This window comes from Choloepus didactylus, chromosome 7 (genome assembly GCF_015220235.1).
Source record: "Choloepus didactylus isolate mChoDid1 chromosome 7, mChoDid1.pri, whole genome shotgun sequence".
Lineage (NCBI taxonomy): Eukaryota > Metazoa > Chordata > Mammalia > Pilosa > Megalonychidae > Choloepus > Choloepus didactylus.
This window is the reverse complement of record NC_051313.1, coordinates 109,534,581-109,562,519: the sequence shown is the minus strand read 5'-3', so window position 1 is coordinate 109,562,519 and position 27,939 is coordinate 109,534,581. Positions and strand designations below refer to the sequence as shown.

At 44.1% G+C, this 27,939-nt stretch overlaps 1 protein-coding gene across 3 annotated transcripts; it reads left to right on the top strand.

The window, feature by feature from the left end:
* The first annotated feature begins 602 nt into the window (after positions 1 to 602).
* On the top strand, positions 603 to 26,935 carry TAF8 (TATA-box binding protein associated factor 8). Of its 3 annotated transcripts, none has more exons than XM_037844346.1 (9): positions 603 to 653; positions 1,429 to 1,585; positions 4,315 to 4,413; positions 4,719 to 4,781; positions 5,517 to 5,641; positions 9,146 to 9,293; positions 10,718 to 10,860; positions 18,169 to 18,308; positions 18,864 to 21,627. In XM_037844346.1, exons 1-9 carry the CDS (start codon positions 609 to 611, stop codon positions 18,868 to 18,870), a joined length of 927 nt encoding a protein of 308 aa, XP_037700274.1. In that variant the 5' UTR covers positions 603 to 608; the 3' UTR covers positions 18,871 to 21,627. The 3 variants fall into 3 exon arrangements, with proteins under 3 accessions (XP_037700274.1, XP_037700275.1, XP_037700276.1); XM_037844347.1 differs by having other exon boundaries at positions 18,169 to 18,354; XM_037844348.1 differs by lacking the exons at positions 18,169 to 18,308; positions 18,864 to 21,627 and adding an exon at positions 26,457 to 26,935.
* The last annotated feature ends 1,004 nt before the right edge of the window (positions 26,936 to 27,939 follow it).

The window sequence follows — 27,939 nt, the reverse complement described above, 5'->3', positions numbered from 1 at the left end:
ATACTTGCCGATTAATTAAGGATGAGAAGGCAGAAGAACGCAGTGGGTAAACCTAGACTAGGGGGCCGTTAGACTCTAGTTCCAAGTGGACCCCTGATGGGCTGCGGACCGGTCAGCTTCCTCATGTACAAAATAAGGCTGTGCGCTCCCAAAATTACGTGGTCAGGAGAATCACCTGGGGAGCTTGTTAACAGTACAGATTCCCTGGTCCCTTCCCCCAAAGAGCGAGTCTCTGGGGCTGGGTTGGGCCCAGCCAGGTGATACTAATAATCAGGCAAGTTTGAAAAACTGCTAGAGCGGACGACCTCCTGGATCATTCCAGGGGATGCTCTTTATGAGAAACGATTTAATTTTGAAATAGGTTTAACTCAAGGACACCGAGGGCGCATTTTCCTGGTCCATTCTCGGGCCCACCCCACTGGGGCCCCTTGAACCCCTGGCTCCCGAAAGGTCACGTGAGCCAGGGGCATCCTACAGAGCCCTGGCCAGTCCCGGCTTCCGAAAGCCCAGAGGGGCTCGCGCTGCCCCGCCCTCTAACCACCCCCTCCCCGCACCGCGACTACAAGTCCCATCCCGCCCTGCGCTCACGCACATCACGCCAAGGCAAGATGGCCGACACGGCGGCTACATCCGGGGCCGGCGGCTCCGGAACGGTAAGGGTAGGAGGCGTGGGGCTGAAGCCGAGAGGGTTTTGGGTATTCCTTAACTTCCCCATGTCCTGGGCAAAAAGCTCATACCTAGGAATTCAGCCCCACCATAAGCTCCGAGAGGAGGTGGGTTTCTCAGGCCGTACGGCCCGCCCCCTCCTTGGGACTTGGCGGCGACATCTGAGTTGGTGGACCTGTGTCCTGATTGGCTCGTTCCCTGTCTGTGTGGTTAGGATCCCGGAACACCTTCTGATTGGTCCGAAGAGGCCGTTTTCGTCTTCTTATTGGTCAAAGTTGGAAGAGATTCCAGTCAAAATATTTAACTTCCCTACCTTTCCTTTGCTCTCCTCTCCTCATCATCATGTGGTAGTGATGGTGGTGGTGGTGGTGTTTTAGTTTTTATTGTTAGTGCGATGACATGGGAATGGGAGGAAAAGGGAGACCCTTTTTTCTGGGAGATAGACTTACGAATCCAGCCCCGTCATGTGTGTTTCCTCAGTTATATATTTTGATAATCTGCTAAAGGAAAAAGAAACACAACCATTTCGTGTTATTGGAACTTTGAGTTTTACGGGGGCAGAGGTTGTCTATGTATTTACAGGCTCTTGGGTGCTCACTTATTACTCAGTTGGCCAAGTTCTGTAAATCTAAACTACATTTTATTGAATACCTATAAATAAGTATTGAGCAAAAAACTTTGGCTTGCCATTGACTGTAAACTGTGTGATTGCATCTTCATCCTGTGGTTGAGAATCCCTCTTTCTGGGCTGCTGATTCACAGAGATCAGGAAGTAAACAGTCCACTAACCCTGCTGATAACTACCATCTGGCTCGGAGACGAACCCTGCAAGTGGTTGTGAGCTCCTTACTGACAGAGGCAGGATTCGAAAGTGCTGAGAAAGCATCCGTGGAAACATTGACAGAGATGCTGCAGAGCTGTAAGTATTGGGAAATGAGATACTTGCTATTTACTGCCTTGTATTGTGATAATGTTAGAGAGGATTTAAGAAAGAGAATGGCATAGTAAAGTGATTTACGGACTTCAGAATCAGGTGGACCTAGGTGTAAATCACTGTTCCAATGCTAGCTTAATAGCTTGAGCAAGTCACAAAACCCGAACCTCAATTTCCTCATTTGTAAAATGGGATAATTTGTTCCTCATAGAGTCATCAAGATCAATGAGATAATATATGTAAAGCAATAGATGTGGCTAATATTATTGCTGTTAGTAAATACTAATAAATTTGTTGGGGAGCCAAGATGAATTCCTATAAAGTGAATGCCACCACCTTATATAATTAAATGCTATATTGTATGATTACAAAGAGTGAGGGTGAATGTTTTATAGAATGGAAGAAACACTTTAGAAAGGAAATGTCTTGAGATTTAGAAGCCTGGTATGGATTCACATAGGCTTTTTTTGCATGTACAGTGTAGTTTCCTTTTGGGAACTTGTTTTTTTTGGAGGGTTTGGGAGGGTGTTGTTTAAGATGTTTTTTAGGGGTTAGCACCTATGAAAGGAAGTGGGAGAAAGCAGGTTTGGGCAGAGGGAGAAGCTGAACTACAGTGAAGACCCAGTAAAGACTTGGGTCGACTCAGTGTGTTGCTCTGTAGCAATTATTGTCCCTTCAGAGCATCAAACATCAGGCCAGAACAGCCCTGCCTTTGGAGCTCAGTCAGTAGATGTGGGCTGCCCCAGGGGGATCTCAGGTGAGGTGGCTCTCTGCACTGATGTTTGGAACTTTTAAAATACCAAATGTTTTCTGAAAACAGCAGTCTCAAACATTCTGGTCTCAGGACCCTATTAGACTCTTAAATATTGAGGACCCCAAGGAGTTTTTATTTGTGGCTTTTATATATAGATAGATACTTACCATATTAGAAATAAAACTGAGAAAATTTTTTAAAAATAAGAATATACAAGAAGCACATTCAGTTATACAAAGCCATGACTTCATCACAGGTCATTATAGCCTCTGGAAAACTCTACAAGAGAGAATGAGAGTGAAAAAAGCAAATAATGTCTTAATTTTACTGGATTTCTGAAAGGATTTTGGAGACTTCCAGGGGTTCCCATACCACACTATGAGAATCTTTGTCTCAAAGGAATGGACTAATAGTTCCCAATACACAAGCATTCTGTTCTTAAAAAGATCTTGTAAGACATCCTATTGACTGAAATAAGCCAGATACAAAAGAACAAATAATGTATACTCTCACAGATATGAAGTAATTAGAATAAACAAATTCATAGAGTCAGAAGGAAGAATACAGGTTACTGGGATGGGGAATGGGGAGTCATTGCTTAAGAGTTTCTATTTGGGATGATGAAAACGTTTTGGTAATGGGTGGTAGTGATGGTAGCACAACATTGTGATAGTAATTACCACCACTGAACTGGATATTTGAAAGTAGCTGAATAGGAAATTTTAGGTTGTATATATGTTACCAGCTTAAAAAAAAACTGTCATAGATCTGTACAACATGAGGAGTGAATAAATGAACGCTAATGTAAACTACGGACTATAGTTTATAGTGTAATTATAATACTGTTGTTAATCAGTTGTAATAAAGGTACCATACTAATGCAAGATGTTAATAATAGGGAAAACTATGTATGGGGAGGGGTATATGGGAACTCTATTTTCTGCATGATTTTTTCTGTAAACCCACAACTACTCTAATTATTTAAAATGGGGAAAAGATCTTGCAATTCGGAGTTTAAAGGTCTTCATTGGTGAGGCAGTTCTTTCTCATACCACTGAGCAAGAGACCTTTCCTCTCAGAGGAAATGGTTGCCAGTGAAGGGGATGAAGCTGAAATAGTTGAGTCGGAAAGCTGTGAGTTTTAGAACAAAAAGGCTTGAAAATAGTTTAAAAGTTCATGACTTCAGCCAAAGGAATGCCAAGGATGGATGGGTTAAAGTTGAGGGCTTGCCTAAAACTTGGACCCCTCCATTTTGTCAATAGCTCTGGATATCAGTTTTAGGACTTGTGTTAGTTATAAACATTCTGCACAATTGTGCTTGTTGACTGCAATCACTTTGTTTCTAGGGACTCCAGTCTTAATCTGGGCTCAGAGCAGTCTCCATGTTGTTTTCTACATTTGCTGTACACCTCCTTTGACATTCCAGAACCTGGCTGGCATGTAGGGAAAAACCAAATAGGTGAAGTTGTCACCTCCCACCTGGCTTATTTCTAAGATATACCACTGGGATTCTAATTAGATTTTCTCCACAGTAAACAGATGCAACCCACCATTTTCAGGTATGGAGGGTTGCATAGAGAGGTAGTGGTAGGTCTTCAGTTGGACCCCCTTCCTTGTTAAGCACCGCTTGCTTTAATCTTCTGAACTGTCAGACCCCTCGACCAGTAGCTCCTTACCCTTGAGGGGCCCTTTTGTGCAGCTGTTAAAATCTGTGGACCCATTCCCCAGAAAAAGGCTTTTTTTGTGTGTAAAATTCAGGACAATGTCAGAGTATTCCTGGAACTGCCCTTTCACCTCCAAAGCTCTTTCCTGGAGCTCAGCTTCATAAACTCCATCTTAGATACTTTCCTTTCCCCTAAAGGACTGCAGCATGAATATTAAATATAGGTCAGCTTCTGGCAGAAGAAACAAAGACTTGCCCACCAGAGAATAACACCTTATGCCTTTAATCCCTTCCTAGACATTTCAGAAATTGGGAGGAGCGCCAAGTCTTACTGTGAGCACACTGCCAGGACTCAGCCCACGCTGTCGGATATCGTGATTACACTTGTTGAGATGGGTGAGTGCACTTCCAGTTTCCAGTTCCTTCCATGCAACTGAAGTGGAGTTACGAGAGAGGGAGGAACCCAGGAGACAGCCATGTCTGCTGAGTGTTCTTAGATCCCCTCGTGTTCCCCTGGTTTGCTTTTATCTTGAGAGCTGTCAGGAGAGGGTTCTTCTGAATCCATTTAAGAGACCTTCTAACTCCCTGTTAGGGATTCAGCAAGAATTGTGAGTTTAAACCATTTCTCTCCAATATTGCTCTTGTTTCCATATTCAGTATACAGTGGTCTAGGCAGTGATTTTTGTTTTCCTGTCACTTAGGTTTCAATGTGGACACCCTCCCTGCTTATGCCAAACGGTCTCAGAGGATGGTCATCACTGCCCGTAAGTGACTTTGAACTAAGGTACTCAGCAGGTATTTGGTTAATGCTTGTGGAAGGAATTTAATTGACTGGGGCAGGGATGGGCTTGGTAGCCTAACATATTTACTGTCTGACTCTTTATATATTAAGTTTGCTGATGCCTGTCTTAGATAAAACCAAATACCATGAACTGAGCAGGGTGTGACTGGTTCAGGTTTATAAGACCTGAGGAGAATTGGTTGATTTTTTTTTTTTTTTTTTTCTTAATTGCTCTTTTCATGCTGGTATCTTTTTCAGAGCTTGCCTCTCAAGGTAGCGGTGGAAGGTACCATTTTCAACCTCCTCTTGCCATCTTTCTGCCCACACTAATGTTGCCTGGCTCAGCGTAAATCTTTGTCATCTGGGGTCTATGAAAAGAGTAGAATTAGCAGCCTGTCTTCTTTAGTTCCTCATTATGTTCTCTCATGTTTTTTGGCGTTGTCATAGCCACCCACTCCCCGATACTGATGAGGCAGGCAGGCAGGTTGCTGTAGATGGGAATGCCAGCTGAGGACATTGGCGGGGCTGGGCATTGCGGGGTAACCTTCTCAGGCTCATAAGTCCTTAAAGGCCTTTTACTGATAGAAATAGAAGGGGCCTGTTGTTTGAAACATTAAGTCCAGCATTTGCTCTGGGAAAAGGAAGGTTTGGACAAAGACCATGAGCTATAGAAACCAGGCCTTGGGTGAGTAGTAACTGCTTGTGACTTCTGTTGCAGCTCCAGTGACCAATCAGCCTGTGACTCCTAAGGCTCTCACTGCAGGGCAGAACCGACCCCACCCGCCACACATCCCCAGCCACTTTCCTGAGTTCCCTGATCCCCACACCTACATCAAAACACCGGTGAGTGACAGGGCTGCAGAGGGGACTGTGACTGACACAAAGCAGAGTCACTTCCTTCTGTCAGACTGGAGCCCAAAAAGTTTCTTGGTAAAATGGTTGCTTAGAACTCAGGATGTCTTTTGCCATTGAGAAAGAATTTGTAAATGAGGATTATGTCCTCAAGTTCGCTGACCAAAGTGTAATTAAAAAAGAAATTGAAGTGGGCCCCAATTTTGCCTGTCCCACCAAAACAAAAAAATTCTTAGACATGTAGAAAAAAGACTAGAATGATATTCCATAAAATGTTCATAATAATTCTTATTGAATGGTGGAATTACAGGTAATTTTTGTTTTTTTGTATGTGCTTTTCTGGATTTTCCAAATTTTCCACCATGGAAAAAGAGTTATTTTTTAAGGTGGGGGTAAAGGTCACTTAAAAAAATTCAGTAATATCATGAAATGGAGCTAACCGTAACTTTGAGCACTAAGTCTGAATAAGGACAAGTTGAGTTGGCTTCCGTGGATCTAATGTGATCTGTTTTTCTAACAAGCAGTTTGACCTTCACTTGGGAAGGCATAGTTTTCAAAGGAGTCCACAGAGTTATATTCCGTGCTCTTCATTTTTCCCACCGCCACACCAGGGCGTGGTATAAATATGGCCATTGTGCAGGCTGTCAGGGCAAGTCCTGTGGCTCATTTCTTCATACCTCACGATACCCAGGGGGCTTAGGGTATCAGTGGCTACCCTCCATTGCCACACAGCCATCATCCTTGATCTCTAAATCTTTTAGAGTGTGTTCATATTGAACACATACTCCAGTATATGTTTGCTTATTTACGTAGATATTATCATCCAACACTGTACAAGAATAATGTACATAAAAGATAACCTCACCATTATTAAAGATACAGGAAACTTGCTTGCTCCTTGTTAGTGGGAGCTGTTTTGCATCTGCTTTTTGTTTTTTGAAGTCTTGGTTTACTACTTGATGGAATAATTTGGAGGTCTGATTCTGAGATCATTTTCTTCTTTTTTTTTTCTTTCTTCAATTCAGTTTTATTGAGATATATTCACATACCCTACAGTCATCCACAGTGTACAATCAGTTGTTCATAGTACCATCATATAGTTGTGCATTTACCACCAAAATCAATTTTTGAACATTTTCATTACTCCCCCCCAAAAATAAAAATAAGAATAAAAATACAAATAGAGATGAACACCCAAAACATCCCATTCCCCTATTGAGCATGTAATTTTTGTTCCCGTTTTTCTACCCATCTGTCCTTACATTGGATAAAGGGAGTGTGAGCCACAAGGTTTCACAATCTCAGTCACACCATCTAAGCTACACAGTTTTACAATCATCTTCAAAAATCAAGGCTACTGGGTTGCAGTTCAACGATTTCGGGTATTTCCTTCTAGCTATTCCCATATACTAAAAAAAAAGTTATATATATATAGCATAAGAATGCCCTCCGGAATGACCTCTTGACTCCATTTGAAATCTCTCTCAACTACTGAAACTTTATTTTGTTTCATTTTTCTTCCCCCTTTTGGTCAAAAAGACTTTCTCAATCCCATGATGCCGGGTCCAGGCTCATCCCTGGGAGTCATGTCCCGCATTGCCAGGGTGAGTTACACCTCTGGGAGTCATGTCCCATGTAGTGGAGAGGGCAGTGAGTTTATCTGCCAAGTGGGCTTAGAGAGAGAAAGAGGCCACATCTGAGCAAAGAAAAGGTTCTCTGGGGGAGACTTAAGCACAATTATAAGTAGGCTCTTAGACACAATTATAGGTAGGCTTAGCCTCTCCTTTGGAGTAACAAGCTTCATAAGGGCAAGCCCCAATATCAAGGGCTCAGCCTTCTAAATTGGTAGTTCCCAATGCTTGTGAGAATATCAGTAATTCCCCAGGTGGGGAAGTTTAATATTTCCACATTTTCCCCCAGTCCCTCAGGGAGGCTTTGCAAATACGTTTTTATTCTTTGCCCAAATTACTTTGGGATATGTCAGGGTTTCACACTAACCTGTACAAACCAACCAGATCTAACTCTCTATTCAAAGTTCCATGTAATTGTGGTGTTTGAATAAACTGACTGTACAAGTTAAATTATTTAGTTTTCTACAGAAAATATAGATTTTTCACCAAATAAACATCTTTCCTTTGGTCTCACACAGAAGTTTTAAAACACAGCCAATATTGTCCTTTACCCTTTAGTCTGCTTTTCCTTAGTCCTAACCAGATCTGCTTCAGTCATATCTCTATTTGAAGTCTGAACTCTTTTTCAGCTTTTTATTTTTTTTTTTAATTTGTTTTTTTAATCTCTCTCGATATTTTTTTCCAGCTTTTTTAACAGTTGCACTATGGGGTAATACTGACATTATAGCTGCCAAACTCTAGCTCTGAGTCTCAGGTGTCACACAGATACTCGAAGTTCCAGGGACCAACCAGGTTATACACAAAGACCTCAGCAAGAGGTCGTTTTATTTTGATCCTTAATTTTAATGGCTCTCATAGTTGAAAAGGTTACATCACAAAGATATGTTGCCCTTGACAAATCATAAAATTAATTTTTTCATTCTCATCTACCAGTTATGTAAAGACTTTTGTTGAAATTTTCTATTAAATTTCCAACTTCTTGAATGTCAAAACAGTTGTCTTAAAAACAATGGTAATATTTTGCATTTTAATTTTTTTTAACAAATCTGTTCAAATTCCACTCAGATTCTTCATTTTGGCAAGATTTTAAACATGTCAGAAAGTTCTGTTTCTGTGTGTGAGTGTAGACTGGGAATTTATATAGGTAGCACACTTAAATTGACAAGGACAGCATAACAGTGGAAATGTTTCCAAGTGCCTCCTTTTAAAATCATAGGTCTGTATCTTGAAGAATGTTTTTTTTTTTTTGGTGATTGTTAAAATGTCATCTTCCCTGTTACAATTTTAAATGTTTTGGCTAACTTCTCATTCTCATTAGATTCCAATTGTTTTTCACTCCATAATGTGATTGCCAAAGAGCTCATAATTAGGAGGAGGTGGTCAGCTTTGCCGTTTTCTTGCCTGCTCGTCCTTACATTAGTATCTTCAGTCTGTATGTCTTTGAGGGAATCTTTTCAGACACCTTGTTCATTCTGTGAGGGTTGGTTGAATAAAACAAGGTGGTTACAATTTGCAAATCCACTGAACCACCTCTCACATATGCTGCTGGATGTCCCGTTATACTGATGGGATCAGGCAGTCCTTGTCAGGGTTTTCAAAACTTTGGGGACCTCCCCACTCTCCCTTCCTTATACCCTAGGCCAGCTGTCAGTGAAGATGAATGAAGGCCAATTAATGCATATTAATGGTAGTTGTATTTTTTTCTTTCTGCCCTTTCACTTGCCTTTGGAGATCTCTGTTCTAAATAATGGTAGCTGGTTCTTTTTAAAGAATGGAAAGATACAGCAAGAGCAAGGCAGGGACTGGAGAAGAGCAGTGTGATACCTTGGTCTTACCGTAGTATCCTTTGCTGTTCTTTTTGAAGACATACCGCGAGCCCGTGTTGGACTACCAGGTCCTGCGGGAGAAGGCTGCATCCCAGAGGCGCGACGTGGAGCGGGCACTCACCCGCTTTATGGCCAAGACCGGCGAGACCCAGAGTCTTTTCAAAGATGATGTCAGCACATTTCCATGTGAGAGTTGCTCCCCTCTGTGGACCTTGTCTTGTCATTTGAGATAATCACATCATCTTCCCTTTCTCTTGGCATTCCAGGCAGAAACAACAAATAAGCTTTTGTTCTTGTCTAGGGTAAAGCTTGTTATCAGATTTCTGGCTCCTCTTATCCAGGTCTCAAAGGCCTGTCCCTAACTGATGACTACAAAACAGTAATGACCTCTGTTGGGTTTGGCCGCACGAGGCTCATAGAGTTTGGTTAACCTCAAGGATGGCTGAGGCCTGGCATCAGAGAGATTCATCCAGTACAAGTGGCAGCCCAGGCAGTAGAAGTTACACTGGTGTTAGGAGGCAGGGGCAGTTAGAGAACACCTGCCAGATTTTGCCCCCACAATGTCCTTTCACGTGTACTGTCTCATCTCCATAATCCTCAATTTTTACAAAGGCAAATGAGGGAGATTGGTGTGGGTGATTTATTCAGTCACAGACTCCTCTTGAATGCCTGCTGTGAGCCTGGTTCTGGAATGATAGCAACTGACATTCATTAAGTTGCAGACACTGTGATAATCATTTCCACACAGTATCCCATTCAGGCCTCTCATGAGCCTATGAGTTAGGAACTTTTTATCACCACCATTGTAGGAAGTCAAGGGTTTTAGAGAAGAGAAAAGAACTTGCCAAAGGTTACACGGTAGCAGGTAGCATTCAAAACTAGTTTTTTTTGACTGCAGAATCCCACATCTTACCCCTGTTAAAAATAATAAATTTTTGATTAAATTTAATTAATTAAAATAATAAATTTTTAATAAATTAGGGTGTCTCCCAACAATAGCATTCTACCATAGAAGTATAGAGAGAGACTTTCTTTAGTTTTAATTTTTTTTTTTAAATCATTAAATTTTTCCTTTCATCTTCATTGCTGTTTGAAAGAACTGGAACTCTCATTTACCTGAAGTGTCCTATAGCTCAGTGGACATACTTACAAGTTCAGAATTTGGGCTTGAGTCCTTCAGGCTAAAGGGATCAACATCCATGCTCTAGAAACAAGACTTAGAGAGGTCAGCTGATCTCAGGTGCAAGATTACAAAGCTGATGTATTGCTAGGATTTAACCTCAGTTCTGTCTAATTTCAGTTGTACTTGCAAAAAGTGAGCTCTGAAGTCAGACTGAGTTTGAATTGCACTCTCCCATTTTCTGTGTGTTTGAGGAAATTACTTAACCTCTTCCTGCCTCAGGTTCCTCATCTGTAAAGTGGGGATGGTAATTGTACTTATTTCATAGGGTTGTAGTGAGGATTAAAGATAACGCACGTGAAGCCCAGAGGACATTGTATTCAGAGAGTTAGCCAGGATTGTTGTTGGCACTGATTTCACATAAGTCTCTAGGCCTGCTGTGAGGACCCCATGACAGTGCACTAGTTGTTCCTCTCTTCCTTTCCCCCAGTGATTGCTGCCAGGCCTTTTACCATCCCCTACCTGACAGCTCTTCTTCCCTCTGAGCTGGAGATGCAACAAATGGAAGAGACGGATTCTTCAGAGCAGGATGAGCAGACAGACACAGAAAACCTCCCTCTTCATATTAGCACGGTAGGTCCTGCCTTCCGCCTGCCTCAGAGTACCCCCCAAAACTGAGTACCCCCTATCCTGACCTCCGTCTGTCACTCGGGGAGCTGAACATAACCCACCCCAGATCTCCAGCTTTATGTTAAGGGCTTGCATGATGGACTCAAGGTGATCCAGATGTGACCCGATCTCTGGCTTGAGAGAGAAGTCTGTGTCCTGGGGAATCCACTCACTCACTCCACAAATATTTAATGATTGCCTGCCAGATGCTAGGAAATTAGAAGGAAATAAAATACTCAAAATAAGGGAAAATAATAAATGTTAGGAATTGGGTGTGCGGGTGGGTGGGGAGATGGGGATGCCGTTTTAGGTAGGGTGGCTTGAGAATGCTTTACTGCAAAGGTGGTATTTGAGTAAAGACCTGAAGGGAACGAGGCTTGCAGATGCGGTGACAGAGCATTCCAGGCAGAGGGAATAACAGATGCAAAGGCCCTGAGCTGGGAAACTGCCTGTCGTGTTGAAGAACAGCAAGACCACTAGGGTGCCAGAGTGGTGTGAACAAGGGGGAGCGTAGGGGAAGAGGTCCGGAGCTTGTGGGGAAGTCAGACTGTACAGGGTCTTTTTTTTTAATACATTTTTTTAATTGTGAAATTTAGCATGTGTACAGAACAATGATAACTTTCGAAGTATGATTTAACATGTAGTTAGCAAATTTCAAAGACTGTTATGGGTTACAGTTCCACAGTTTCAGTTATTTCCTTATTGTGATATATAACATATATACAGAAAGGTGATAACTTTCAAAGTGCTTACAGGGTCTTAAAGGTTGTATTAAGCACTTTGGCTTTAATTAATAATTAAAAGTAACTAATTTGACTTTAATCAGTTGAAGGTGTTGAACAGAGGAGGGTCAGGATCTGACGGGTTTTAACAGGAGCAGTCTGGTTGCTGTGTTGAGAACAGACCGTAGTGGGGCAAGGAGAGAAGCGCAGAGACCAGTTAGGAGGCGATTGCAGTAAACTACGTGGGAGATGGTGGCGGAAGCAAAGATAACGAGACTAGTCAGATTCTAGATGATTTTAGAACAGAACCATTTGGATTAGCTGATAGGAATGGATGTGAGATGTGAGGGGAAGAGAGAGTCAAAGATAACTGCAAGGGTTTTGCTTGAGCAACAGGAAAGATGGAGTTGCCTTCAGTCAAGATAGAGAAGACAGGGTGGAATGGGCATACGGGGAAATATCAGGTGTTCAGGTGCAGACATGTTAAGTCTGAGATGCCGATTAGGCACCCACATGGCGATGTCAGGTAGAGAGTTGATACATACATTGTAGTTTGAGGAGTAGTTAGGGCCAAAGATACAAATTGGGGAGTAATCTGCTTGTAGATAGTAATTGGAACCATGAGACTAGCTAAGCTCGCCAGGGAGTGAGTGAGCATATAAAGGGCAGAGGTACAAGGACTGAGCCCTGGGGTATTCTGTTTTTATTGGAGGTCAGGGAGATGAAGAGGAACCAGGTATATGGAGAAGCAACAGACAGGTGGGAGGGGAATCTGGAGAGGGCGATATCCTGGAGGCCAAGGGAAGAATGTGTTTCGGGGAGACAAGAGTGATAAGCTGTGACAAAGGTAGCAGTTAGCTCCAGAAACAGGAGGCCTGGGAATTTGACCATTAGATTAGGTAATGTGAAGGTAATTTGTGGCGTTGATAAGATCAGTTTCAGCAATGTGAGCCCAGAGCCTGGAGTGGGTTCAAAAGAAAGAAATTGTGGCTGGTGAGTATAGGCTTGCAGGGTCCAGTACAGCAACTGCTAACCACGGCATTTGAATTTAAATTAATTGAAATTAAAATTTAAAATTCAGTTCCTTAGTCATACTAGCCACATTTCAAGAGCCGAATATGGCTAGTGGTTACAGTACTAGATAAGGCAAATATTGAACATTTCTATCATCACAGGAAGTTCTGTTGGACAGCGCTTGTATAGACAGTTGTTTCAAGGAGTTTTGCTGTTAAGGGAAGGACAGAAATGGAATGTGGTAATAAAGAGGAAGAAAATTAAGGAATTTAAAGAGGCGGGATTTTTTGAGAAGGAAAAATTTTTGCAGGAATGATGTCTTTTTGTCAATGAGAAGGGATGAGATCTAGGGCCCAAATAGAGGGCTCACCCCCTCCTCCAGGATAGGAGCTAGTGTGCAGGGAACAGAGACAGAGGCAGGTGAGGGGATGTGCTCATCAGAGCTTGTGGACTTTCTTTGCTGGTTACTGATGTGTCATATTCAGCGAGTAAAAGGATAAGACCCACTCTTGTTCCCACATCTTGGGAGAAAGTTCTAAGTAGAGGCTCAGAAATGCTGGAAGCTCTCATGCCTTTGCGGCTTATAGGACCTTGGTAGGTTACTGTATTCAACCCTCCTTTAAAATCAGCTTTGGCTTTTAGCAAAGGCTGCCTTTGAGGCTGTAGTCAGACTGAGTGTTCCTCATACTATCCTAAGATGCAGAGTGCCACATGGAGCCAACAGTTGGTTTGCAGGTCAACAGTGCCAGGGCCATCTCTGTTGTTTGCTGAAGGGCTTCCTTGCTTGAAAACACATTCCTTTAATGGTGAACGATTCCTTTCAGAATCAGAATTAGGGTTAGGAACCCATGGCTTTAAAGAAAGCGGAGGGAATAGTTACTCACCCCTTCTGTTTTGGACTCTGCCAGTTTGGGCTGGGATGTGGTGATTGGGTCAGGAGCTGAGTTGACACCATTTACCATCACCATCTGTCTGTAAGTACAGTGTAGTTCAAGGGCTTGCAGGTGTGTTCTCTAACCATCCAGGTAATGACATCAGGTGAGATCATGATGGTGCATGAAGGGGCTGCCTGAGGACTCCTGGTTACCCAGAGGCCAAGCCAGGTTTATAGGCTGCAAACAATAGAAAGATCTGGCCTTGAAGTCAGACTGGCCTGGCTTCAATCCAGATATTTGACTTTGGTTGCATTATTTAACATGTGAGTCTGTTTCCTCACAAGTACATCTAGGAATAGGAAAACTGATCTCAGAGAGATGTGTGGTTGGGGAGTGGCCGGGTTAAAATGAGCTAAGACACCTCAGATGACTGGCACATGGCAGCACTTGCTACACATTGTTCCCTCCCCTGCTTTTTTGGGCTGCGCAACCACACCCTCTTCTGTAAAAAAAAAAAAAAAAAGCCTTCAAGAAAAGGATTCTAGCAATAATTTATATACAGTCACTTGGGCTTTAAAAATTTTTTTCTGTCATTTTGTTGGACTGGGAAATGTAATCATGTTTCAAAATTCAGTATGTACAAAAAGATATATGGTGGCAATTCTTTCTCCCATCCCTGTTCCCCATCATCCACTTTTCCTCCCACAAAGCAACTAGTGTCACCAGTCTCTTGGGTATCCTTCTAGAAACATTGATTTTTTTGTTATTGTTTTAAATACAAGCAGTAGCAAGTCACAAACAGGTCTGCCAGGCTTTCTTCCCTTATTGATATATCTTGGCAATCATTCCATATCTGTATATAAGGAGCTTCCATTCCATTGTATTAATATAACAATTTAACTAAACTAGTCCCCTGTGGATATTTAGGTTGTTTTCTACCAAGGTAGCATTTGTAGACATTGTTACAGCAATTAAGTAACTGGTATTTTAAATTATTCTTATCTGTTGATGATAGCACCTCTCTGAAGAACTATTGCTAGGTAATTCTTTGTGTGACCTCATTCTAGCTTCTCTGTGTACTTGAACGAACATAAAGGAACTAGTCGTATTAAATTAGTGCATAATAGAGATTTCTCCCCCTCATACATTGTCTTCTGCAGGCAATCCAGTTGTCTAAAATTTGACTCTCTTATGTAATGTACCTCCCACAAAGTCATTCACTCAACAAGTATTTATTTGGCACTTAGTATGGTGCCAGACTCTGTTCTAGGTGCTTGGGATATAGTAGTGAACAAGACCTTAATTTTGTCAGTGGAAGAATAACAATAAACATAAAATATAAATAAATCATTATGTAGTGTATTAATGATGAAAGTGCTATAGGAAAAGAAACAATATGGGCAGATCCAAGTTGAAAGATAGGAAGATTTGGTTTTAAATAGGGTGATCCGAATAGGCATCACTGAGAAGGTGACATTTGAGCAGAGACTTGGAGGACATGGGGGAGTGAGCCAGGCAGGTATCTGGGGAAGAGTGTTTTGGCCAAGGGAACAGCCAGTGCCAAGACCCTGAAGAACACAGGTGTGTGGTTGTTCCCAGGGAAGGGAGGTGGAGGGAGGGTTCAGACCTGGTAGAGCCTTGTAGACTATTGTAAGAACCGGCTTTTAACTCAAGTCATTGGAGGGTATGAAGCAGAGTAGGGACATAGCTGAACTTTTGAAAGAGTCACTCTGATTGCTATAGGGGGCAGGACCGTAGCGGGGGAAGGAGGTGGACTGTAGGGGGAAGGCAGAAGAAGTAGGGAGATCAGTTAGGGAGCTATTGCATTACTTTAGGCAAAAGACAATGATGGGGACTCCCAGTGTAGTAGGTGGAAGGAGTCAGATTCTGCATGTGTTTTGAAGGTAAAGCCAAGAGGATTTCCTGATGGGTTGGATGTGCAGGGTGAGAGAAAGGAAAGAATCTAGGATGGCGGTAGACTTGGTGACTGAACACCTGGCAGGATGGAGTCCCCGTTACCTGTGACAAGGAGGACCACAGGAGGAGCTGTTTACACAGGAGAAAGTTGAGCCCAGTTTTAGGCATATTAAGTTTGAGATGCCTCCTTGACACCAAAGTGGAAATGTTGAGTGAGCATTTGGCTATGTGAGCCTGGAGGTCAGGAGAGAGGTGAGGGCTAGAGGTGTACATTTGGGGGTTGTTGGGGTAGAAGTGGTACTGAAAGCTGTGGGACTGGATGAAGTCATCCCGGGGTAGGTGGGGTTAATTTGAGCTCACGAGTGTTGTCTGAGTCCAGGCTCGGGGAGGTTCATGACAGACCGTTCTGCTGTCCCTGAAAGGGACGAGAAAGTGGCATTTCCAGAAGCTCCACTTGGGAGAAGAGAAGCCTATTTTTGTCTCATTACTGTTACCCACATCCTGGTCTTGTGAGACACAGTGAGCCGAACGGAGGGAGCCTCGTACAACCTTCCCCTGTGCATAAACAGCAACTCCTGCAGTCTTCCCATCACAGCCTTCCAGTAACCCAAGCCGTGGGCCCAGGGCTGACTTTTCAGGACCCCTGACTGTGTCACCTCCATTCCACATTACCTCAGAAAACATTTAAGGCACAGTTGAAGTGAACTTCCAGTAACTCTGAAGATAGGGCATTTACCATAGACAAACGATAAGAAGGGGGATTGATTAGGTAAGTGGGGGGGCATTACTAAATCAAGTCATTAAATGCTTCTAGAAAGGTTGGGAGCCAGATATCCAAGGCAGGCCTCGTGTGGGCAGACCCTATGAGCGTCTCGGGACACTCACTTTCAGTAGGGCCTCTAGAAGGCCTGAAATGCTGTGGGCCACCCTGTGGGCCCACCACAGGTAGAGGGAAAACATCCTGAACCTGCTGACAGCAGGCTCATGTGGTTGAGGTCATGTGGGTTGAGGTTGCCTCAAGTTGCAGAACAGGTATGCAGCGACTGTTCTGCAGCGACTGTTCTTCAGCGACTTCCTCCGGTGGAGCCCTTGGCCGGTCACCAGGGGGCAGAGCCCAGCCAGCTTTTCTCCTCAGGCCTGAGCTTCTAGTTCAGGTGTTGGCCGTGATCCCCTCTTCCCTCCTTGCCTCCCCCCACCCCACCCCCCAACTCCGCCAAAAAAAAAAAAAAAAAAAAAGCAACCCTGCTCATTTTAGAGAATTTGGAAAGTAGAGGAGAGTATAAGAAAAGGAGAATCATTCACCGTATCCCCAGAACCAGTATTTAAAATTTCAACATAATTTTTTCCCATGTCTATATACAATTGTGATTTTTAAAAATTTTAACCAGAATCATATCAAACTTATAAGTTTTCCTCCAAAGTCACTTTTCCTCAAAAAATAAAAAATAATAAAAAATAAAAAGCCTGATGTTTTCATGATTACCTAATAATTACATCTAAGGGTATATGTCCTAATTTATCCATTTTCCTTTTGAACATTTAGGTTCTCGATTTTTTTGCTTTTATAAATAATGTCATAATGAAAATCTTTGCACATCAGTGTATCTGAAAGTGAATATTTCGCTAGCATAAGCTCATAAGTAGGATCGTTTCTGGGAGTGTGAACATTTTAAGGTGTCAGTACACTTGGGAAGAAGGCCTGATTCTCATTTGCTCCCCATTGTATTCCTTATGCACCACAGGGCCTGGCACACAGTAGGGGCGCAGGAAACCTTTGTTGACTGAATGAATGACTGAATATTGCTGAATTACTTTCCAGAAAAGTTGTACCACGTTCCAGTCCCACCTGCAGTGTCTAAGAATGCTTCTCTCCCCACGTTTGGGAGGAAATTTTGACCTTAATGGGTTGTAATGAGTAGTTGTTGATGGCGTTTTATAGATGCCCTTGGAGGCATCTCCTTCCTCCTTTCCTCTCTCTTGACTTCTTCCTTCCTTTTTTTTCCCAGCCCCTTCCTACTTCTTCTCCCTTTTGTCATGTCTGAGCCTTGGACCAGTAGTTCTTAGGCCTGACTCTGGCGGGTCTCTGGAGGTGGGCCTGGGACTCTGAATATTCAGCAGGCTCCCAGGTCTTCCTGTCGTGGTTCTGGACCGCTCTTTGGGAGCCATTCCTTGAGGCCTGGCCCTGGTACCACTGGCACCTATAGGTTCTTCTTTGCCCTGGTGGGCACCCTCAAGACTAGAGAAGTTCTGGCCTCTGCTGAGAGATGATTCTTGGCAACACATTGCAAGAACCAGAAATTTGAGAATTTGGAGGAAACCTGTTATGATGTATATTAGTTTTCATCCAGGAAATACCCTGAGCAAATGATTTCTTGTAGTTTGTATCTCTCAGTCCTCCAGAGCATTGAGGGTCTTTTCCATTTTTCTTAGTTTTCCTACAGGCTGAGCTTCCTCCCTGAGGCATCTAAATTTTAGCTCCTAACTCCTCTGTCCTCTCAAGAGGTTAAAGGTTTTGAGCTCTGTGCTTTGCTGTGTCAAAGCTGTTCATCTCGTCTTCCTCTAATAGCCTGCTGCTGCCTGGGCCTCTTTTCATCTGGTGCAGAGATAGGCATATCAGAAAGAAGGTGGTCCCTGGGCTTCTGATTTCTCAACAAAAGGGATGCTAATAGTAGTTCTTATCATGGGCATTTGATCTCTGTCCTTATGCCATTGGTGTTTTGTTTTATTTTGGCTTTTGCTCAAAGGACGATTCTGGAGCAGAGAAGGAGAACACCTCAGTCCTGCAACAGAACTCCTCCTTGTCGGGAAACCGGAATGGGGAGGAGAACATTATTGATAACCCCTATCTGCGACCTGTGAAGAAACCCAAGATCCGCAGGAAGAAGTGAGTTGGAGGCTGGGATCCAGAGAGGCTGCTCTGGCCAACTCAGGTGGTCTTCCCTGCTCCTTGGCGGAAAAGAGAGTTCACCAGTGGGTTTGAACCTTGGGGAAAACTACTTTGACGAGAGGAAGTTATTTTCCCTTCTTCTCTCCTTGCTTGGCTCCCATATGTACCTGCAGCCAGGGATCCAACCCTTTCAGCCCTGGAGTTGTTCCACCTAGAAGGAGAGCAGGCAGGGCCCCCCGTCAGGCAGGCTCCATGCATTGCTCTCTTTCTAGGTCCCTCTTGTGAGCTGAAAAAGCAACCTGGCTGATGCAGACACCATCCTCCTGGGGAATTAAAGAGGGAAAAGAGAGGGCGGCCGCCTCATGGCCCAGCTGAGGCTGCTGGGATGTGATTGGGGCATGACCTTATTGCAAACTTTATATTAAGAGACCTGTTTTCACTGCATGTTTGCACTGAGGAAGCTAAAAGGATAATAAAGAGGCTTTCTTAATCAACCAGGCCATACTGTGGGGCATAGGGGCAGCTGGTGACTTCATTTTTTTTTTATCACAGGACTTGATTCCTTTGAAACCTAGAAGACCAGGGAAGTGGCAGGAAAGAAAGGGTTCTTTGCCTGCTTTGCTTACTACTGGAAAGACTGTTTGCCCAGTTTGTATTTCAGAATATCTGGACTCTTTTACTGACTCATAAACAATTTGTGGCACTGATGTATCATCCCAGAATTTCATTCTTATTTCACTTCTCACCTGGACTACAAGTGTCCTGTTGAGCTGATTGAGAGTGACTTTGCCCTCCCCCAGCATGGTGGAAACAGGAAGCAAAGGAGCTGCAGGTGGCTGAATGGCACGTGACAGCTTTGATCTGGAGCACGCCAGAATCAGGAACTGTGGGCAGATAAGTTAATTTAGAGGAAAACGAATGACAGAGAAGGGCAGTGCAGCTTCTCTCATCAGCATCTGAAGAAAGCTCCCTGAAATGGGGCCACACTATCCTCCCGAGAGATTTATCATGTGTGATCCCTCTGCGGAAAGTGTGCTTAGGAACTACCAAGACCTGCCCCCTCCTGGGAAAAGAGCTTTTCTCTGATGAGGGCCCCAAGCCCTGGATATGTTGTGCTGTTGATGGAGGAGCCAGAGATTTTAAACAACAGTAACTGGATTTGCTAGAGTGGTGGAGAGGTGGCCTTGGCCTTGAGTTCTGAAAGCTGAGAGAGAAACCTGGCTGGTCTGCTGGAAGGCTGGTGTAGATGGAGGGTCACGTTCCCACTTTATGGTCGAGGTGGGCTGAGCGGGGCCTGTGGGTAAAGCCAAGATGTTCTTCAAGCAGCCGTCTGCATCAGTAAACCTCTTAGCCTGGTGGGGAGAGAAGATTCCATTCTGGATGTGCTCTACAAACCAGAAGAAGGGTTTTTTTAAAGGTAATGCTGAGCAAGCTGATACCTTTTGACTGATCTTGGAAGGAAGAAATTTTAAAACTAGGTCTAAGGAAGAAAACTGCTAGCAACACCTGGAAGTTCAGCACAGGATAAACAAGTAGTTTGCTGGGTCCGAATCCTAAGGTCCATATTGAGAATTTTATTTTAAATTTATTTATATGCCCACTTGGCTTCCACAAGTCATCTCTTAATCTTCCATCTTCTTGGTGAATTTGAAAACTGGAAAACTACTGTGACTTAACAGCGGGTGCCCTGTTCCCTGGCCTTACTGCTCTAGGGCACGTCATCCCTTTGCTTGGAAGGAAAGAGCTGCTTGTTGGTAACTGCAGCGGGGATACTAGCAAGAGAATTGGACTCCCCAACTCTAGACCAAGTATGGATTTTTCAGGCTTGTAGTGACCTGAAACTTCCAGTTGAAAGCCATTAGACTGGGGCCATCCCCACGTACGTGGTGCTGGGCCTCTGCTGACCCTCAGGGGTTTAGGATGTAGTCCTTGGTGATTCTTGGCCCAATGAGTTTAAATCCAGTTCCAGGTTGAGCCACGACAGCTGCAGGGCTGAAATTTTCCCAGATTCCTGTTCTCCCTGCTCTCAGGAACCGTCATCCCAGCCAGCATTTCTGCAGTTGCTCATTTGTGGTTACTCTCCAGAACAAACACTTGTTGAACTCTGGTGTGCTGAGGGATGTGGTGGGGTTGGGAAAGGGTTGCCATTTCTGCTGTGAATATTTCAGAGGCTGTCCTTCTGTAATCATGATCCGGATGAGAGACACTGAGAGGTGGTTAGACAACTTGGAACATTGATCTGATGGTAGTTCTAGTGTGAAAACTGTGCATAATTCTTGATGTATATTTATATATTTCTATTTTTTATAACTTTGGGGGATATTTTGGAGGGAAAAGGTAGTGAACAGAGCCAGATTTAAAATGTGACTTATGAACTCATAATAAAAATTCATAATAGAAACTCTGTAAATGAAACAGAATTGCAAGCTTCGAACTTAATTCATGTCCAGAAATTGCAGTGATGAGTAAGGCTGTAGACAGCCCTTCTCTTGGACGCAGTACGTTGAGAACTTTTAAACCTTTTTATTTAGGAAATTTTCAAATACATACAAAATTAAAGAGGAGCCCCTATATACCTTTCCCTCAGTATCGACACTTATCAACATCATGTCAGTTCTGTTTTTATCTATTGCCCTCACTTTTTTCCCCTTTATTTCCCACACTGGAGTATCTTTTAAATTGGCATTCCCAGACCTATGTCATTTAATCTTTAAGTATGTCATTTTATATCTCTGCTAGACCTTTTTTTTTTTTGAACTTTTCATTTTGAAATAATTACAGATCCACTGGAAGTTGCAAAAAAGTGTGTATGGAGATCCCCTGTACCCTACACCTGTTTTCCCCCAGTGGAAACCAGGAAGTTAGCATTGGTCCAATCCACAGAGTTTATTTAGATTTCCCCACTTTTACATGCACTCATTTGTATATTTGTAGATCCATGTAACCACCTCCACAATCAAGATACACAACAGTTCCATCCCCACAAGGCTCCTTCCTGCTTTCTCTTTGTAACTACATCCACCTTTCTGTCTCCTGACCCTTGGTGACCACTACCCTGTTCTCTATGTCTATAATTGTATTTAAAGAATATTATGTAAATGGAATCATGTATTACATAGCCATTCAAGATTGGCTGTTTTCACTTAAATTTCCTTGAGATTCATCCAAGTAGTTGTGTGTATCAATAATTATTTTCTTTTTACTGCTGAGTAGTATTCCATGGTGTGGGTGAAGGACATCTGAGTTGTTCCCAGTTTGGGGCTATTATAAATAAAGCTGCTATGAAAATTCGTGTACAGGTTTTTGTATAAACATAAGTTTTCTTTTCTCCCAGATAAATGTCCAAGAATTGCTGGGTCCTCTGGTGACTACATGTTTAGTTTTATAAGAAACTGCCCAACTTTTCCAAAGTGGCTTACATTTTGCTTTCCCACCAGCACTGTATGAGTGATCCAGTTTTTCCACATCTCACCAGTATTTGCTGTTGTTATTTTTTATTTGAGCCATTCTGATAGATGTGTAGTGATATTTCATTGTGGTTTTATTTTGCATTTCCCTAGTGGCCAGTGATGTTGAACACCTTTTCAGTGCTTATCTGCCATCTGTGAATCCTCTTTAGTGAAATGTCTGTTCATGTCTTTTGCCCATTTTCTAATTGGATTATTTGTTTGAGGTTTCTTTATATATTCTGGATGCAAGAACTTTGTCAGATTTGTGTTTTGCAAATATTTTCTCCCACTTTGTAGCTTGTCTTTTCATCCTCCTAACAGAGTTTTGCAGAACAAAAATTTTTAATTTTGATGAAGTCCAATTTATCAGTTTTTCTTTTTGTGGATTGTGCTTTTGGTGTCAAGTCTAAAACCTCTTTGCTACGCCCTAGGTCCTGAAGATTTTCTTATGTATTTTTTGTAGATTTTAATAGTTTTATGTTTTATATTTCAGTTTGTAATCCATTTTGAGCTACTTTTTATATAAGGTGTGAGGTTTAGGTCGAGTATGTTAACTTTTTTTTCTTTTTTTTTTTTTTTTGGCCTCTAGATGTCCAGTCGATCCAGCACCTTTTGAAAAGGTTACCCTTCCTCCATGAATTATTTTTGTACCTTGGTCAAAAATCAGTTGGGCATATCTGTGTGGGCTGATGGCCTTTTTTATGTATAACTACCATATCATCATCACACTTAACAAATTAATAATTTCATAACATCCCCTAATACCCAGTCTATAATCACATTTTTCCAATTGTCTCAAAGCTATGTGTTTTCATTGTTTCTTTCTTTGTTTTTGACGGTTGGGTTGTTTGAATCAGGATCAAAGTTAAACCCACACATTGCATTCGGTTTTCACATCTAGCTGCCCCCCACCCCCCACCCCGATATTTGTTAATGAGCAGGTGGTCCGGCCATTCACCTTCCCTGGCTACCCACCTGCAGCAGCCCCAGCCCCTGCCTGGGGTGGGGGGTGAGGATACTCTGCAGACTGTTTTCCTTTGTTTCAGACAGTGAGGTAGTTAAATGATAATCAGTGGGGTTGATGGTAACAAAATGGTCTGGCTTTAGGGAGACAAGTAAAAGGAACTGGCATTCCAGAACTTTGTTTCTCTGGAGTCGTGAAGTTGCTTTACTTAGAGACCATGTGGGTCAGTAAAACAAGGTTTGATGACTTGTATTTATGGCCCCACAACTTATCAGCTGTGAGAAATCCACTTCCAAATCAGTTTCTGTAAATTGGGGTAATTATGGTTTCTTGTTGGGAGGATCTAATGAGAATGTCTGTAACTGTATTTTATTAATGATAATATTATTTCATTGCCAGACCTTTCTTCCTCTTAAGAGCAAGACCTAGAAGTTGCACCATCCTAGTCACATGGCCCCATCCCACTGTGAGGGATGGTGTGGACTTGAGCTGGGTGGCTGTGTCTAGCCTAAATTTGGGAGATGTGTGACCATGGGAAGAGGGAAAGTGGGTTTGGGGAACAATCTGCAATCTCTGCCACAAATGGGGTTTAGGGAGTGTGCTCAGGATCACCGTGGGAGAGACACAGCTACCTGACCTGACCCCTTGGGCTCTCCCCACCTGTCCCAGAGACCAACAGTCAGGTGCCTGCCCCAGGGTCACAGCCCCTCAGCAAGGGCCAGCCCAGCTTTCACCTCTGCCAAGGGAGCCGTCCTTCTTTAATTGTCCCTTTGGCCTCCGTGATACTCCCTTTCTTATTATTCTACCTCTTGGCCTCCCTGTTCTTTGCTGGCTCTTTTCCCCAACCCCCAAACTGTGGATGGTCCCAGAACATCGTCTCTGCTTGTACAAGGACATGATTTATCTGCCCCTCCATCTTTAGCTGTTACCTCCCTGTGAGTCCTCAGTATCCAACTGGTAGTTTCCCCTCCGCTGAGCTGTGTGGTTACACTTTCAGTGGTGGCCAGATTCAAAGTTTTTGTTTTTCCTCTCAAACCACCTCCACTCCCCAGCTTTCCCACTTAAGACAGAAGTTAGAAACACGGATGATGATGGCAGCCAGTCCTTGATGCTTGCCTTGGGCCAGGACCACAGGCTTCATAAGCAGTTTCTCTTTCTCCCAGTCACCTGAGCTAAACACTCTGGAATCTGTCTCTTCTTTCCTTGCCAGTCTGCTGCAGCAGCCTCCTGGCCTTCCTCCCAGCCTCCCTGCTCTTCCCCAACTTGTGTTCCAGGCTTCTCTTCCTCTGAAACCTATTTTTGTCATTTCTCCTCATGCAGTAGGACTTGCAGTTGCTCTCTGTTGTTTTTCACTGCAAGGCCAAACTGCCCTACCTGACTTTTGAGGTCCTCTGCCAACTGAGTGGTTTTGAGCATTTTCTAACTCTCTTTCATTTATTCAACAAGGTTAGATGTAGCACCTTCCATATTTGCCAGGCCCTGGGCCAGGCTCCAAGGATACAGTGGTGAACAAGACAGATGTGGTCGCTTTCACTAGGGAATTCATTCCAGTGGGAATACATACAAAGAGAACAAACAAAACCAGAATCCTTAAGGATTGTGGACCAGTGCTAAGACGGGCATGAGCAAGGGTCTTTCTGCCTTGAGGAAAGAAGGCTGTCCTCTTCACTCCTGCATCCTAGGCCTCTCCTGGAGCTCCCCCCCCCCCCCCCGCCCCATTGCCTAGACCCATGCCCATCCTTCCAGCCTCGGGATACACTGATCCTTCCCTTCTTCATTCACTCACATAACAAACATTTACGGTGCTCCTACTAGGTGCAGGAGCTGGTCCAGATGTTGGGTTACAGGGGAGAGTATAACAAGGTCCCTACCATCTCAAAGCTTGTGGTCTAGCTGGGGAACAGACAACTCATAAATCACAGACATGCAATGTCAGGTAGTGAACTCGGGTCCCCAAAGGAAAGCAATAGCACACTCAGTTCGGATCATTGGAAGAAAATTTAATAAAGGAGTCGGTCGCCTCCAAAGGTGTAGACCAGGTTCAGAAGACGTCAAGGGACAGCGTAGTACCTGGGGAAGGGGAGGGAGTTGTTACCCGAACCTGGAGAGCGGCTCTGGTGGAGAGACCTCTGGTCCAGGGGCCCGGTCAGCACACAGCAGCCCTGCAAGGAGGGAGCCAGGAATGGATACCCTGATCTTTCCTTCCTCCCGCCCTCCCTCCTTCCAAGCTCCTGCCTGTTTTCCAAGGGCACGGGGCTGTTGATGCTGGCAAGGCCTGGCAGCCTCCTGGGGCCCAGCTCAGGATGGGAAAGGAGGAGAATGAGTGGGTCTGGAAGGGTAAATGAAAGGAGCGATGGTTCCACAATATGGCAGTGGAAGGAGCTGGGTGCTGACAGGGATGGTGTTTTAGAAAGCTCTCTACCAGGAGGCCCTGCATGGATTGAGGGGGCTGTCATGTGGACATGCTTTCCAAGGAGAAGGGCCTGCAAGTGCCTGAGCTCTGAGGCAGCAGTGTGTGCATACCTGGTTATGGAGAAGTTCCACATCCTGGAGCAGGATAAATAGGGGTGGTGGTGGGGTGGCAGCAGGGGCCACATTGGGCCTGAGTAAGGACTTTGGAAGTTATTCCACGGGAGCAACAAGAGTCTTTAGTTCGTGAAAGGATTGTCCTGGCTGCTGGGTAGTGGTGTCCTGGCTGTCGGCGGTATGAGAGACACTCTTTCTCTTAGAGTCAGTTCCACTTAGTTTGGCATTTGCCAAACCCAATTCAGCAGGAGATGAGGGTAGGTGGGACAGCCAGCCGCCCTAGAACTGCTGGGCTATTAGTCCTGGCCGTAGAGAGCCACCCAGCCATCGGCAAAGCCCGGAGTGTGACTGCTGTACACAGAGCCCTGCAGGGAGGCGCAGGGAGGGAATACACACACAGCTCTCCCTTCCCCTGGGTGTTAGCATCGTAGTCAGGGAGACCAAAGAAATACATAGGAACCTGTTGTAACATCACTTACCAAGAAGGAGAAGGACAACTGTCAACAGAGGGTTGGACTTAGAGGGGTGACATCTGTGCCAAGGTTCCAGTGGGGGGGTGTGTGTGCAAGTGAAGCTTCCTGGAAGAGGTGAGTGGGTACAAGGTGAGGGCCTGAGACGGCCTGAGGGAATGCGGGAGGGCAGGTGGGGTGGGGCATTAACTGACCCTGCATGAGAGGGGGAGGCACCCAGGACCACCCCACCACAGTCCCTGAGGCTCCTGTGCCCCTCTCCAAACATCTTCCCTTTTGAGCTAATTTCACAGCAGCTATAACCAGACGTCACCTTGTAAAGCTGGCACCGGCCCTCAGATCGTACCCTGCCACCCTTCCTCAAATGAGTCAGGACCCAGGAAAGGGGTCATTTGGACTGGGGCCTCTCCCTCACCTGCCTCTGGTGGGACTTTCTCATTGGGGCTGCCTGGGGACCTGGGTTGGGGGGGGTTGCTTCCCTGAGCTCCTTGAACCAGGTAGATTAGTGATGATCTTCAGGGGCTTTGAAATAGAAAGGCCAGGAGGATCTTCAAAGGCCCTTAGGAGTCATTTTGTGGGTACAAAAGGAGTGAGCTGACCCTTATCAGCTATTTGCCATAATAAAAGAGCCCTTGGGCCCCCAAATCTAACTCTTTTTCTTTTGGTCTTTGTTACACATTCATTTATGAGTTTTCCTCAACCACTGATGGTGGGTTTATCATTCTGTTTTACTCAGGCTCATCCTGAAACAAGTTTTAATCCTCTGGGTGCCAACTGACAGTGCCCAGGTGCGAGTGGGGGCAGCTGGCTTGAGGGTTAAAGATTTGCCATGGACACTCTCAGCCCTGGAAACAAATTTAAGGTATTTTTCCTCTTCTTGGAGCTTATGGTTTACCCTGATCTCTGTTTTATGACTAGCTTTCCTTTTCCTTATTTATTAAAAAGTCATTTTATTTAATTTTGAGTAGATAATATATGTACACAGTATAGAACTTAAAAAGCTAGAAAAAGGATACGTGATAACTAAGCATCTCTTTGCTCCCTGTTCCCCTGCCTCTCGGTTTACGCCCCCGGAGGCTACCACTATGTTGGTATCAGTATTGTCTAAGATACAGAATATTCTGTGTATATGATGTAAATGCTTGTATATATTTTCTCCCCTTTTTACACAATAGTAGATACTATATAAGCTATCATGTGGCTTTTTTTTTTTTTCATAGTGTATCTTTTGGTGATGGCTCCATGTAAAAAATAAAGAGCTTCCTCATTCTGTCTCGTGGCTGCATGACGTTCCATGTGTGGCTCTGCTGTCACTTATTTAACCAATTCCCAGTTAATGGACACTCATGTAGTTTCCAACCTTCTGCTGTTTCCTCCATCGATGCAATGAATAGCTTTGTGCGTATGTCATTTCACTGCGCTACTTCACTTGGACAGGTGCTCCTCAGTCCTTCCCGGAAGATGCACCCATTTACTCTCCTGCTTGGGTGCCCATTTCCTCACGCTTTTGCCGTCTCAGTGTGTCTTAAAACTTGTTGAACTTTGCCAGTGAGAGACGTGAAACATGGTATCTTCTTGTTTGCCCGGGTGGGCTTGAGTGTCTTTTCCTGTTGCTTTGTTATAACACACGGTGTGTGTGTATCAGCCGGGCTGCGGTGTGCTGACACCCTGGCAGTGGTGTGCCCCGTGTACTCTGGCTTCACAGAGAAGGGAGCACAGACTCCCTCTGGGTTCTCCAGGACAAGCAGCCCAGGGCTGGGGACCTTTGAACTGGACCTTGCAGTTGGCCAAGTCAGGCAAAGGAAGGATGGACACTGCAGGCAGAGAGAAAGAGAACACAGCATATGAGGGGAGCAGCAAGAGCTGAGTGTGGCAGTGCAGGCTGAAGGTGGGCACCAGGGGCCTCACAGGCCTCACTGAGGAATTTGTGTTTTGATCCTGTAAGGGTCGGGGTGCAGATGAGAATCCGGGATGTATTTGGGAACAAATCCATTGACTGAGCCCTTGTCACGTGCCAGGCACTGTGCTAAGCACTTTGCATAGATTAATGCTTTCAGTTCTTCAATAAATCAGTGAAGTAGGGATGATTATTATCCCCATTTACACATGCATCATCTCATTTACTAACGGTACTATTATTTTCTGTGCTTAACAGAAGAGGAAACAGAGGTTAAGTAACTTGTTTGAGGTCACAAGGTTCCTAAATGGCATGGCTGAGT